We start from the raw sequence: 14,050 nt of genomic DNA on the forward strand, positions 1-14,050 counted from the left end.
CACCAGCAGGGCTGCATCAAATCCCTGGATTCTACGTACTTTGCTGAACACAAATATGGAGCCTCTCAGCCACCCCCACACAGCTTTAGCCACCACAGCTTCTCCTGTTCCTTGGAGGCAGCAGAGAGGATGGGAAATGTCTGCCTGCTTCGCAGGGCTGAGATTCATCTCTGCTCTGTGATCCTACAAGCCTTGTGCAAAACAACTTGCTTCTTTCTGTAGCTCTTTGTTTAGAGCCCAGCTCCAGGGTCAACTTCCAGGGCACGTGAGGCCCTTCTGTCACTGAATGAGCCCCAAAACTTTGGTGGCTGACAGTAAAGGCACCTGCTCCACCTTCCTGCAGCTGGGTTTGCTTATTTGGGTTTGGTTTGGACACTGCATCCAAAGGCTGTGCTGTCATCACCAGCCAGACACGGTGAGGGGCAGCTGGTGGCGGTGGGTTCCCTCACCATCCCAGGGTCTCCCCACGGGGGTGGGGTCCCCTCACAGCTCCAGGGTCACCTTGTTGTCCATGAAAAATTTTTACCCAGTGTTCCACAAGCCAGTAATTACGCACTCGAGAGAGACACTGATTATTTCAGAGTTGCACAAGCCTGAGTGCTCAGTGGTATTCCACAAATCAAGCAAGCCAACTATTAAAACTTTTTATTATTTATACATTTTAGCAGTCAAAGGCATTAATGTTCATTAGCTACAAGTTACATAATTCTTTTATTAATCAGTATTCTATCTTCTACTGGTTAATGGTTCTCTTGCTTCTCATGCTAATTAGTCCGTATGCTCAGTCTTCCTCTTCTTTTGGGTTGGTGGCTTTCTTGGGTTGGTGGTCCATGAGTCAGTGGTCACGATCTCCCCCTGCCAGAATCACCTTTTACCCAGTCGTAGCTCATTCAGCACAGTTGCTGAGTTGTCTTTATCAGTTTTCTTCCTTGCCTGCGAAGTTCTGCCAAATGACCAGGTGGCCTGTAAACTCTGCATTCTTTGTGCCCACTCTTAGTGGTACACCCTTCTCCCCAGGCTCAGTTAACCTCCCCTCGGTCTGAGATCACTGAAACACGTCGAGGCCCTAAACCTTAAGAAGGCAATTCCACCAACAAGTAATTTGTCTTTCTAACACCCAGACATCACTCAGAGCTTACTTCCCAGCAGCTCTCTGTTTCAAAGATTAAATATCTTTCGTTGTTGTTGCTGTTCTTGTTCATTAGGTTTGAAAGTGTGCAGAGAACACCCTTTCTTAGGAGAATTTTCACACGTTCCACGTTTTGCGATGTTCTCCCGGCCCCCGGGCCCTCACGGCGGCCGAAGGGCGGCGGCGCCATCTCGCGGCCGGCAGCGGCCCCGCGGCCCCGGCCCGGCCCTCGGGAGCCCTGGGGGTGCCCTTCGCTCTGGGAAGTGTGAACACAGTAGTAAAAAAAAATAAAATAAAAACAAACAAACAAACAAACCCCAAACAAGACAAAGGCGGTGCGTGGAAATGATCGCCGGTAGCAGCGGCACAGGTGTGAGAAGCTGTTTTTCACTCCCCCCTGTGCCGCATCTCTGGCAGCCGACAAGCCGGGCGAAGGGCGGGCTGTTGGTAATCCCTTTTTATTCACGTTCTGCCTCGCCCAGCTGAGTGTCCTTCGTTTTATGAGAGTTGCAATCTTTATTTTCGCTTCTAATAAGCGGTGGTATTCCAGCTCAAAAGCCCCACGGGGCTCATGTGCGACTGATGATGAGGGGAGGCGGAAGAAAAGGTCTCTCTTTGGAAGACGGATCCGCTTCAAAGCTGTGGCGATTTGAGGACTGACTGCCAAAGCACAGGGAGCCATGCAGGGAAGCAGACAATAGCCAGGCAAGACTGGCCTTTCAGGCAGCGCTGCAGGAATGAAAGAAGAAGAAAAAAACACTTAAAAATATTTGAAATGTAAAACTTAAACACGGCGTTCTCATTTTAAAATAAATTCTTTTTTTTTTTTCTTTTAACTAGTGAGAGCATATTCATTAGCAGCTCTCCCAGGTTCAGCAATTTCTAGATGTTATTGAGGATGGTATAAGGATCCACACGGACAATAGCAGCAGTAACTGCTACAAACTAAAGCTACAGTTGCCTATTTAAAGTCTGGCCTGGTCTTAAAGCAAGGACTTGCCTGCCTGAATCTTAGAACAGTTGCACTGACAGGTCCAGCAGGGAGGCTTAGAAAATCCTGACAGGCTGGCACCAGGGATGTTAGTCATGGAGTCCTGCATGGCTGAGGCAGGGTCTTTTTACTCTAAAAATAAGTAAGACTCACGCAGGAGGTCTTCTTTCACATCAGCCATGGTGCCTGCATGTGCGTTCATGCTGCATGCTGTATATCATGTGCAGTAATTTCAGAGCTTTAAATTTGAGTGTTCATCCCCTCCAAGGCAGTGGGGACAAAAGCTCAGGCCAGGATGGAAGGGGTTCCTCAGGTCTAAACATCTGCAAAAGGGGGATAAGAGTGACCATGGACAGGTCTAGGTTTGGACTTTGTTATTTAAGTGATGGGTTTTTTACTTGAGGGGATGATGATGATATGTGTTGGGGTAGAATTGAGACCTTTGGAAACCTGGTTCATGTTTTCAAGAGAACACAAAGCACCAATCTGCTTCTAGAATCTGTTAATTCTGCAATTTGGGAGAGCTGGGTAATCTTGTGGGAAAGATATCCTCAGCCTCCCTGATCCCAAATTTGGGTAACTTACCATACCTTACGCCTTCCTGAGGCTCACCAGATCTGAGTGAGCCTATCTAAGTAAACATTAATTTCTGAGTGCTTAGGGAACACACCTTTAAGCAGAAACTTAATTTAGGCAGAGCTCTTTCTTCCTATAATTTTGGCTTTCCTTTCATTAAATCCCAAATTATGCATGGAATGTAATTTTATCTCTGTCTGTCGCCATGCTGGTAGAGAAGTGAGCCAAAGGCTGTGACAGCTATCACCAAAGCTCAGTTCTACTCACAGAAGGAGTCCCATAAAAACCCCCATTTGATCAAGCAGTCAACTCTATCGGTGAGAAGTTTAGTGTCTGAAAATATATGTATCACAGCTGAAAATAGCATCTCCCTAAGATCTGTAAACTCAGAAAAAGAGGCTGCTTACAGTGTCACTGCCTGACACCTTCCAGGCAGAAGAACAGAGATTTTTGTTCTGTAGTAGTTGCTCATTTTCAGCTTCAGTCAAAGCCTCAAAATCAGAAGCGCCTTTTAAAAAATACTGTCTGGATTTCCCTTGCAATCTCAAGACAAAGTGTTTTACAGAACCACAGAACAAAAGAATATTCTGAGTGAGAAGGGACCCACAAGGATCTAGCTCATGGCCCTGCACAAGACATCCCCAAGAGTCACACCATGTGCCAGAAAGGATTGTCCAAATACTTCTTGAACTCCGGCAGACTTGGTGCTGTGACTACTTCCCTGGAGAACCTGTTCCAGTGCCCAACCACCCTCTGGGTGAAGAACCTTTTTCTAATATCCAGCGTAAACCTCCTCTGACACAGCTTCATGTCATTCCCTCATGTCAATGGTCACCAAAGAGAAGAGATCAGTGCCTGCCTCTCTGTTTCCCCTTATGAAGAAGCTATAGACCACAGTGTGGTCTCCCCTCAGTCTCCCATTCTCCAGGCTGAACAGACCAAGTGACCTCAGCCATTCCTTGTATGGCTCCCCCTCAAGGCTCTTCACCATCTCTGCAGCCCAGTACTGGGAGTTGCTCCAGGGGGACAGGCATTACCTCATTGATAGAGACCCTGTAAGTACTTCTTTCATTATCTGGACCTAATTATGTTGGATGCCACGTACACATGATAGATCTGGGTCAGTTTTCTTCCTAGTAAAACTCTGTTCGTATAAATTTTGATATTTTGAATTTTCATTCCATATCAGAACCAAAGCGTATTTTGCAATATTGTCATTTTTGGTGGCATAGAAACATCAATTTCCAGTCATCTTTAATGATTATTTCCTTTTCTAATGCTTGTCAGCCTCTTCTTCACCCATTTCAGAAGCCTTCACTGTTTTAAACATACCAAGTTCTGCTCTAACTCAGGAGACAGCTAAGGTATTTCTTATGTGCACACAATGTACAGCATGATAGAGGGCCTTTGTTCAGCATTAGTGGAGATCTCTCCTGTTTAATTCTGCATCAAAGAACAAGGTGTTCTACTGCTGAAGTTAAAAGCAACCTTAGAAAGGAGCAATACCACCTGCCTGGTTGCTCATTCCCATTACTACACCCCCTGTCCCCTTGGGTGGCACCAGCACTGGTGTGACAGCATCATGACCCAGCTTTCCTGGGGCTTGCTTGATCGAGCGCAAGAGTAGGGAGCAGGGAGGCAGCAGCAGGCTGGACTTGTGTCTCTGAACTGCTTATGCCAGTGCCTGCTTACACCAGCTTGAAGACTTCGTGACAATATCTCCAGAATGTGGACAGTGAGGGCATTATACTGCCTCGGTTTTGAGACTGGTTCCTGACATTCTCTATGATCCTGATCTCTAGGAGAAAGTGGCAGGGGGTGGTTTCTGCGTTGCTGTGCTTCTCATAGCTTATACTGTCGTTTGGGATTCTCCAGACTATTTTCCCCTATTTCTGTTCAACTGTAGGATCTGCTTCCCACAAGGCATCTTGCCATACTGCTTGTTCCAGTCCTTTTCTTCCTTTCTCCCAGGTTTTCTTGTGCAAGTCTGACAACTCTGTGATAATCATTCCTCCCCCTCACAGCTCTTCATGGGAATCTGCGTGGGTGGGCATAGCTGGTGTACAGAGCACAGCTATCTTCACTCTGTATGTACTCACGAAATTTGCCAAAAGCCTTCCCACTAGCAATAAAATTCCCCTTCACAGGAGATCCATAGCAAAATGGAAACACGCTTTACCAGAGCTGGAACCGAGACTGGAAAATTATGACTGATTTTCCAAATCAAGCATCCCTTAGGAGTCACCCCCAGAGAAATCTGGCTTTTTGGCTCCAGAGTGGCTTCCAAAGTGCTAGAGGCACCTTGGGAGCTGCTGTCTTGGGAGCTGGAGCCTGATGGTTGTGCACAGTCATCTGTATCATCAGCTGAGTGAGTTGGTGCAGCAAAACGCAGTGTGTGCTCCCAGAAGGCACTGCTGCTGTGCTGGCCAGACAGACACAGGATAGTATGGGACATGTCAAGCCTATCAGCTCCATTTGGGGTGACTCACTCGGGGAGGTGCACTGGAGTAACTGAGGCGTGGGCAGGATTTTGATCAATGCGTCATCTGCTTGTGACAGTGCTTCCCCCTACACAAGGGAATATTCCCTTTAAATTTCTCTCTCTATTTAAATACTTGTCTTGCTGCCTGCTGGTGCATAGGCTCCAACTAACTACAGTTGTAAAAAACCTGATACCTAGATGAGACTGGCTCTGAGGGATGTGTCAGCCTGGGACTCCCTCAGCTGCCAGAGCAGCTCACTGATTATCAGCCTCAGCAGAGCTGCCAGGGCATGAGAGAAATTCAGTCAGATTCTCATTCTCAAAGGTGGAAACGTGGAAGCAAATAAGCAAGAAAACTTATATCTTTGGGGACCACATTCTTGTGGTGAAATAGTCAGGGCTAAGTCTCCCACTATGAAGGCAAGGAGATAATCTTCTTAAAGTGATATCAGAGAAACAGTTCCCCTCTCTTCATTGCATTCTTCCATGAAATCAATAACTTACAATGCAAGCACAGGCTCAGAGTAGTTGTCCTTGGGTTATAGCTTGTGTGTACTAGGGTGCACTGAGATCTGTAGGTACAGTTGGTGGTGGAGGTCTACTCGTGTGATTATCATCATCATCAGCATCCAAACCAGCTACTCATCACCTGAAATGCTTTGGGTAGCTGTCTGTGACAGAGCTTATGCACAGAACCTGGTGGATCATTACCCCACGGAGAGCACAGAGGGTGGGAGATGCACGTCTGCCTGAGGGCCTTCAGCAGCCTACAGGAGAAGTTGGTGCTGGAAGCCTTGCTGGGGCATCTTGCTGTACAGAGAAAAACCCTAGAAAGGAAGGGATCTTGCTGATGGAATACAAACCAGACAAGGAGAGGAGGCTACTGGCACTGTTATGTTCACTGGAAACAGCTACGTGAGCTGAACTCAAACCTAAAACTGGAAATCTCCAAACCCAATTACCATTCACCCCTGTTGAGCCCCTTCTTCTGACTCATCAGTATGAATTCACCTCATCACTTGGGGTTGTCTTCTGACAGCACAGCGAGATACTGCAAGCCTGTGAAGGAAAATATTTTCTTCTTTAAGTCACATTTTTTGGAGGTAATGGCTCAGCAGTCAAAAATCATCACCAAACAACAAGATGAGCCAAAGCAAAAGCAAAAGACATTAGTGGGTGGTTTTGACCAACTGGCTAATGAAAGACACATCAATTTTATACTGCAAGTTTATTACAGTAATACAGTCAGATTAAATGATTTTCACAGCTAATATACCTAATTATCAGGCTATGTATATATGCTTTATTCCAGCACATTACAATCTTTTTATCTTTAATCATGCAGCAAGTAACGTACAAACACAATTGTAGGGCAGATTTTTTTCCCCTAAACATTACAAAAGTATGGCTTTATAAGAAAGTTGCAGCATACAGTGAACATTCATTTGTATTTGGGCATGGCAACATTCAGTATTAATCAGTGAACAACAGCATCTGTCACTGCCATGCTGATTCCAAAAAAGCCAAGGGAACTGGGAACAGGGAAATGCCCATCAGTGTTAGAGAGATGGAAAATATATGTCTATATACATTCAAAGTACGAAAAATGTAAAAAATTATTTTCGGGATTAAGTATCACTTTTATTTGTATGCTGAAATCAGAGTTACGGAGTCTTGAAGAACATAAATACACAAACGGTTTCTGTCTTCCTTTAGACCAACAAACATCAGGAGTGATACAATTGACTTAAAAAGCGTTACTTCAGGTGTAAAGAGGTCAGAGGTCAGAATCTGGCCTGTTCTTCCTGCTAATGGTGCTGCAAAAATAGACAGAAGCATATGGTTAGGAAGTCATAGGCAGCTGAATTTTGCTGGAAGCCCAGAGAAAAGAAAACAAAGATATATTTTTAATAGATTTTATTTTTAAAAAAATGGATTCTAGAATAAAATGCGGCCAGCATCACAAACCCTTTGCTGGACGATTTGAGTTGCTGGCAAGCAGAAGCACTTGTGCTTGGTATTCAGGGGTGAAACACCCATTTCAAGAGCAAAGCTGCTGCTTCTTTACAAGAGAAGAAGAAATGTCCTTACCTGTCAGCAGCACAGAGCCTGGGACGCACAATGAACTCGTGCAAAGGCTGCTTCCTTAAGGCATCGATCGCTGGGTACGAGCCGTGCAGTAAGTACTGTCAGTCAGTTACGGGTTTTACCAGGAGAGGGCAGCCAGACACAGACATCCGTGTGCGCACATGCACCCACACGTTTTCACTCACACACCCCCACACAACCCCTCCCTCGCCACACACGCCCCCTCTCAAGTCACTCTCTGTGCTCACTGAAGTGGCTCTCACCAAAACTGTAGTCACACACATACCCAGACAACTCAGATCCTTACAATGCTACTCCTCAAAACTGAAATTAAAAAGATGTAACCTGCAGAGCCAACCTGTAATCCAAAGATTAGAAAAGACTTTACCCTCTCCCCTTTTCGCTGTTGTTTTTATTCTTTTCTCCAAGTTCAGAAATACAGATTTTAGCAACACTTACTCAGTATGCATATATGCAAAATGTAAACATCACCACACAGCACCTAGCACCCTTTTTGATTTACAAAGTCACCAACATATTTCTCATGCAAGCAGAGGGATTTTTCAAGACTGTCAGGTTGCAGGAAGTCTGCAAAATATTTTGAGTTTACTTTTGCTAATGACCTGGCTTGGAAAGAATGGAGAGAAAAAAACCAATGCAGACAGGGCTGAGGTAGATTTGGCCATATCTGATGTAATGTCACTGTACTGAGCAGGAAGACAGATAGGATCTCAAACTTTAACAGATGGGTCACCACAAGATAAGCAAACTGGGTTTAGGGACAAGATTGTCCCATTCCATCACAAGAGGGCTCATTCTGCAATCATGTCACTCCAGGCAATGGAAAGAGTTGCCACCCCAATGGCCCTAAACTTTGGCCCGATGGGACTGCACATGGGAGGTCCAATGGTAGCTCCATGACTGAGGGCCAGCTAGTACTTGATCTCTTGTTAAAACGGTCAGGAGAAGGAGAAATGAGGGGGCTGTGGAGTGATCTTTCCTGTGTAGGTAGCTGCCTGTTACACACTGGGGTGAACACACCAGGATTTTTGCATGTTGGCCAACAGTGGACTAGGCCATGGTACCAGTCACAAATATGCCCCAGAAAGAAACTGCTCAAGACAATCCATCTTCTATCCTCTCTCTGGGCAAGTGGATAGAGGGGAGCCTCCCACATGGACAAATGCATGCATACAAGCATCCCGCTGTCAGCTACAAATCCACCCATAAGCCTGAAGGGCCTGATCCCTGACCTTTGCAATGATCCACAATTATTACGGCCAGTAAGAAATCCCTGCACCGTTTTAGACTCAGTTGCTCCCAGTGGGTTGCTCTGGCTCTCTGAGTACAGCCTCCTGCCTTATTAGAAAGTGCTCTCCATTAATGCCAAGAATCCCTACCTGTCCCCTTGGATTTGTAAGTCTAACAGCCTTCCCCTCCTTCCTGTCTTTTCTGCAATTCCTTATAGCACAAAACTCCCATGGTTTCAAGACAGCGCAAAAACAGTGGATGATTTCCATTCCCTCCTTTCCTGGGATCTCTGCTCCCGGGGCCTAATTACTATTCTAATAATATCCATCACCAGCCTCCTCCGCCTCTCGCCCACCGACATCCGGATGAGATACCGCAGTGCTACTGGGAACAAACCCAATCCTACTCCTCTGGACTCCAAGGGTACCACAGGGGCCGTGCTCTGCACAGTTGCTCTGGTCAGTCATGGGCAGCGAGCACCTGCACTGTCCTCCAGGTTTTTGTGGGGTGTATGTTCCAGGGCTTGGGAGCCTGCAGGGCTTGGCAGAAGCAGGTGAGCCACTGCTTATGATGCAAATCTGCCTTGGCCCTGCTTTTCGTCCCAAGCTGTGACAGCCTCTGTCTGCAGCAAAGCCTGCTGAGGGAGCAGCCTCCCTGCAAAACCCTCACCCAAGATTGACCCTGAATTTCCCTGTTCACAGCCTCTCCCACTGAACAAGGAGGAATAGACACAGATGGAGAAAGACATGCAAGTCCTCAGGGGCAGGGGCAGAAGGACACTGAGAACCAGAGATGTGGGATTTCAGGAGAAGGGTTAACCCCTTCATGGCCTGCTTGCCACTTTTAGGGCCGGGCTGACATTTTCTCCGCCTCACAAGCAATCCTGCATATTCACCTGCCTAGCTCAGGTGGCACTGGCACTGAGGTCCTCCTATGGCATGTGGGAAGGAAAGGCTGGGAGGAGCACCCCAGGGTCTCAGAAAGCATGTTCCAGTTTGCTGTGACTGACGTGTTGTGCACTCCCACAGGAAATCTCCACCTGGCCATGCCTGGCATCACCAGTGCCCTGGCGTACAGGAGGTACCCCCTGCAGAGGGAAACTGAGTGGAAGTGTTCCCTGTGCTGATGGAAAAAAAGGGTCCAGTATGGCCTCCGTGGCACAGGCAGGGAATTAGCCAGATGAGACATGAGCCATTTTTGCACAAAGCAATTGAGATGTGACTAAACATCTTTTCTTAGCCAGAATCTTGCTAAAAGGGTTTCGTGCCCTACAGACTTTGGCTCCAAGTTCAGTTGAAGAGCGGAGTGAGTTCTTCACTGCTGCTCAGTGCAGATCTGGGAATTGAGTTACACTACTCCAGCAGAACAGAGGGTTGGGCTTACAAAGAGAGGAGAACACTGGGGTCCAAAATAAGGGATGTCCCCCAAAGGGAGTGGGGGCTCTGCTGCTTCTGCTCCATTGGTACTGAGAACAGCCAGGAGAGCAAGACCAGTGCCTTGAACAGAGATTGCTCTGCCTGAGCAGTGAGGTTCAGAGCTACCCAGAAGGCGGGGAAGCCCCAAACCCACTTTCTGCAAACACACCCTGACTGCAGTGCCCAGTCAGTAGGAATTTTTTGTCATTTCCAGGGTCAGACCCTCTGTCTGGACCCGGGTGGCAAAAATACTCTAATTGACAGCAAGGAACAGCTTTTGACAGCAGAACATCACATCCCAGTTTAGGATAACTTAACAAGTGCTAGTGGCTCTGAGACCAACTGGGAAACCAAGTTAGTGAGCTACATCTCCTGTAGAGATATGTTCTAAAACACAAGTCAGAGAGAAATAGTGTCACTTATGAAGGACAGGGCTTCCACTGGCCCTGCTCCAATTTGTTTACTGCCATTTGTTTACTGGGCAACAAGGAAAATGGTTCCTTCCCCACTGCACAGGTCTGTAGAGGCATCAGGGCTGGGATTGTCTTTAACCCTCTCATTCCCAGGTGAGACAGGATGCTTTCTGTCAGCTGTTCTGTGGGTTTCTATACCCCAATCCCCCAGGAATATACACTCACTGCCCCTCTCTGAACTCATACCCTCCACATGACCTGCTGTAAAGTATCTTGGTAAAATCAGGTACCCTGCAGGATTGCCTCTGCTTCCCTGCAGCATCAGCCATGGACTTTGTGGTTATTAGTAGATGATGCTAGATCATTGTTAGAAAGGAAACCTGACGTGTGAACCCTGTTGGTAGAGAATGATGTTTCTCCCAGCTCCAGCAGAACACAGTCCCATAGTTACACCATTTGAAAGTCCCATTGGGCGTGTGGGTAAATCTCACATGCCCAGTGTGTTCCTTTTTACCCAGGTACATTACACAGGATAGAGTTATCATATTGGGAATTCAGATACACTGATACCAGTTGACAGCTAAGAAACCAAACATAACACAGTCTCGACTACAGTTAACCCTTCACATGCACAACGAAACAGAGAACAAGGAAGGCTTTTGCCTTTAAAAGTGCCGTGCCTGCAATCAGTTAGAAAAGACATTTAAAATCTTGTCACAAAATATTGGATTTTCCAGCATAGCCTAATAGGTTAAGTACTAAAATCACACTAAAATGCAGAGGGTGGTGGATGACCAGCTCCCCTAAGTTGCCTTTGAAAATCCAAGACCCAGCAAATAAAGTCAAGGAAAAACATTTACCACATTTTTTGTTGGTAGCTTTTTGCCATAGGATGGTAAGGGCTTTAGTGCCTGAGGTATAGGTAGTTCCTGGATGCTTTTAGGGAAGTGAGAAGGGGGAAGAGTCTGGAGAATAGTTTGCATAGCTTGCAGATATAAAGAAGCAGGTGTGTTCCCCACCAGGCTGTTGAATTTGTCTTCTCCCAGCAAAGCTGTCCAGTGGTCTGGATGCTCCTGCAGAACTTTCCGCATCTTAAACTGCGGGTTGGGCATGAAGAGCAAGAGGTAGTCGAGGCAGAGCTTCTTTGATGCAACATTGACTTTGGAGTCCCACATCTGCTCCAGGATGACGTCCAGAGGGGTAAGCCCTTTACTGTCCTCTATCCTGGGAGAGGCTCCATTTCCAAGGAGGATGAGGACCGTCTCTGACCTCAGCAGTTCACAGGCAAGGTGCAGGGGGGTTTTCCCATCTTCCAAATGAAAGCAGCCAGCCCTATTGATGTAGGAGTTCAAGCTGGGGAGCTTGTGTGCAATTTTGATGATCAGTCCCAAGATATCTCTCCTGTCATATGTGACCGCCATGGCCAAATGAGGAGCAGAGGATGGGCAATAGCAGAAGTGTTCCCCAGGCACCTTGAGAGCCTCCTCTGGAAAATGAGACAGCAGATACTGAGCATAAGGCAGGTGATTATGCACCACTGCATAGAGAAGGGCTTCTGAAGGTGAGTAGGTTCGTAGGCTGGCATTTTCCTCCCAGTAAAAATATTCCATAGTTCTCATGTCTTCCAGCATCCACACAGGCTTGTGATCTCTCACAGCCTGGTAGAACATATAGGATAAGAACTTGCAGTGCCTGCTCTGATCATCCTGCAGGCTGGCCTGGTTACTGGCCATGGCTCAGCAAATAAAGAGCAGCTCCACACAAAATCACTCCAGACTGTAAGATCAGTGCACTTGGAATGCCGATCCCGATGCTGCTGCAACCTTCAGGCTGTCATTGCTGCCTGGACTGCACTAGCTGGAATGCATGGGCTGATCATCTCCACCCATTCATTGTTTTTCCCCTCACTGCAGTGGTTTTGTTTAGGTAAGCACAATCCCACAGGCTCAGTTAACCCGTGCCATGCAAGCAGATGGTTAGTAAGTACATCCCGCTCTGTGCGTGGCACAGGTTACTGAAACGCTGTCAGACTGAGAGTGATTTTATACACACACAGCCAGCGAGAACAGAGGGAGAGACTAAAATTAGCTTGAGAGGTGAGGCGGATTTCTGTCTGCATTTCATGTCTAACCAGATCAGCTCATACACTGCAGTAAGTGGAATAGCAATATTCCTTTTTCCTTTTTTTTTATGTATGTCACTCACACGCGCACACACACACAGACACATCTCGTTATATAGTAAAAAATATGTAGCAGTGTAAAATACTCCACGGCTGATAATATGCATGGTTACATGCTCAGGAAATCAAGGGGTTGGTAACAGTAGCATGAGGAAGGGATCCCTATTTTGTGAATAATGGTATGGCTGGCCACTCAGGAGACACTGATGTTAATGGATTGTCTATAAGGCATTAGGGATGTTTGAGATCCCGGCATTAATCTCTGCAGAGGGAAGAGTCAAACGGCGTGTGCAGTAACGATGCCCAGAGTCATAAAGTACATTGCTGGGTTTAAATGTCTGCATTTGTTCAGCAGGGAAATACCTGAAGGGCCTCTGTGCTGCCCAGCAAGTGCATAAACAAAAGGTTAATGGCCAGACCCCACTGGTGGGTGAGGAGCTTTGATCTAAGCATTTTTCAGATGTCAGTGCTCTAGGACTGGGGTCAGAGCAAGCAGCAATGGGGGGAATTGGGATTAAGCAACCAGACTTGTGCAACACCCTGGCAAGACACAGAGGACCAAGGCCTACAGGTTTGAGGGGGTATTCCCTGTTGGATGAGGCAGAAGGACCTGACTAAAATTAAATTAACTGAAAAGAAATGAACTAAACCAAACCTCCTTTATGGTGAGCTGTGTTTAAGAAAGGAGGGTTTCCATGCATCTTATAAATCAACAAATTGCAGTAAGATAGTATCTCACCATTTTTAGGAAAACAGAGAAAATGCAGCAAATCAAGATTTCTTTCTTCATTTAGCAAGAAGACAAACATATATTCAGTATATTCAAACTAGAGAGAATTCAAGTATCAGGTCTGAACATCTCCAAATGGTGTTTGGGTCATCCAAATAGAAAACCAAAGCCACTCACAGAACTGGGACTAGATCTTGCACAAGAAAGCCAAAGCCATGCACAAAGCTGGGTCTAGAACTTGTACATCTTCCAAAGTGTTTGAAATTTGTACTTAGGTTCTCAGAAGAGAGGTGAATTAGTATTTAAGTGGCTACAGTCTTTCATCTAAAGCTCTCACAGAGCTTTTCCTACTAGTAAATCATGACTATACCATAGGAATTACATGGATTTCATTATTTCCATGTTGCAGGTATGGGAAAACACACATTTTACATAGCCCAGTCTTAAAGAACAGCTCATGGATCAGGATGGGCACCGAACCAGGAATTGCTGTATCTTTGCACAGGGGTTATAGTCATTAAGCAACCCTCACATGCTGCAGATATTAAGATAAGGATCCCCAGGGAACTGTTCACCCATCCTGTTTGAGCTTAAATAGCATCTGGATGATTCATCTAGATGATGCTCTTAGTCATATGGATTAGTTTTAGGTAGTCCTGTGAGGAGCAGGGAGTTGAACTTTGTGCAGAGACACATAAAATTCCAGAGAAAAATGTTCTGCAAGTATCTCCAACAAACAGTGAAGCTAAAATCCCTGAATCAGGAATGGCCACTGGGCTTATGGCAATCACCT

General features: G+C 46.2%; 1 protein-coding gene and 1 long non-coding RNA gene across 5 annotated transcripts; one reads left to right on the forward strand and one right to left on the reverse strand.

Annotated features, from left to right (window-relative positions):
- Positions 1-1,275: 1,275 nt before the first annotated feature.
- Positions 1,276-1,875, forward strand: LOC113954681. Its single transcript, XR_003530307.1, has 2 exons — positions 1,276-1,499; positions 1,680-1,875. It is a non-coding gene; the product is annotated as an uncharacterized LOC113954681 (long non-coding RNA).
- Positions 1,741-12,425, reverse strand: LOC113954680 (ankyrin repeat domain-containing protein 9-like). Of its 4 annotated transcripts, XR_003530305.1 has the most exons (3): positions 5,683-5,828; positions 2,274-2,443; positions 1,758-1,858 (listed from the first exon to the last, which is right to left on the reverse strand). XR_003530305.1 is itself a non-coding variant. In XM_027659343.1 (2 exons), the coding sequence occupies exons 1-2, from the start codon at positions 12,076-12,078 to the stop codon at positions 1,763-1,765; spliced, it is 969 nt and encodes a 322-aa protein (XP_027515144.1). In that variant the 5' UTR covers positions 12,079-12,425; the 3' UTR covers positions 1,741-1,762. The 4 variants fall into 4 exon arrangements, 2 of the variants coding, with proteins under 2 accessions (XP_027515144.1, XP_027515145.1); XM_027659343.1 differs by lacking the exons at positions 2,274-2,443; positions 5,683-5,828 and adding an exon at positions 11,206-12,425 and having other exon boundaries at positions 1,741-1,858; XR_003530306.1 differs by lacking the exon at positions 2,274-2,443 and having other exon boundaries at positions 1,756-1,858.
- Between the last annotated feature and the right edge of the window lie 1,625 nt (positions 12,426-14,050).

Source organism: Corapipo altera, unplaced genomic scaffold (assembly GCF_003945725.1).
Source record: "Corapipo altera isolate COAL_440 unplaced genomic scaffold, ASM394572v1 48, whole genome shotgun sequence".
NCBI lineage: Eukaryota > Metazoa > Chordata > Aves > Passeriformes > Pipridae > Corapipo > Corapipo altera.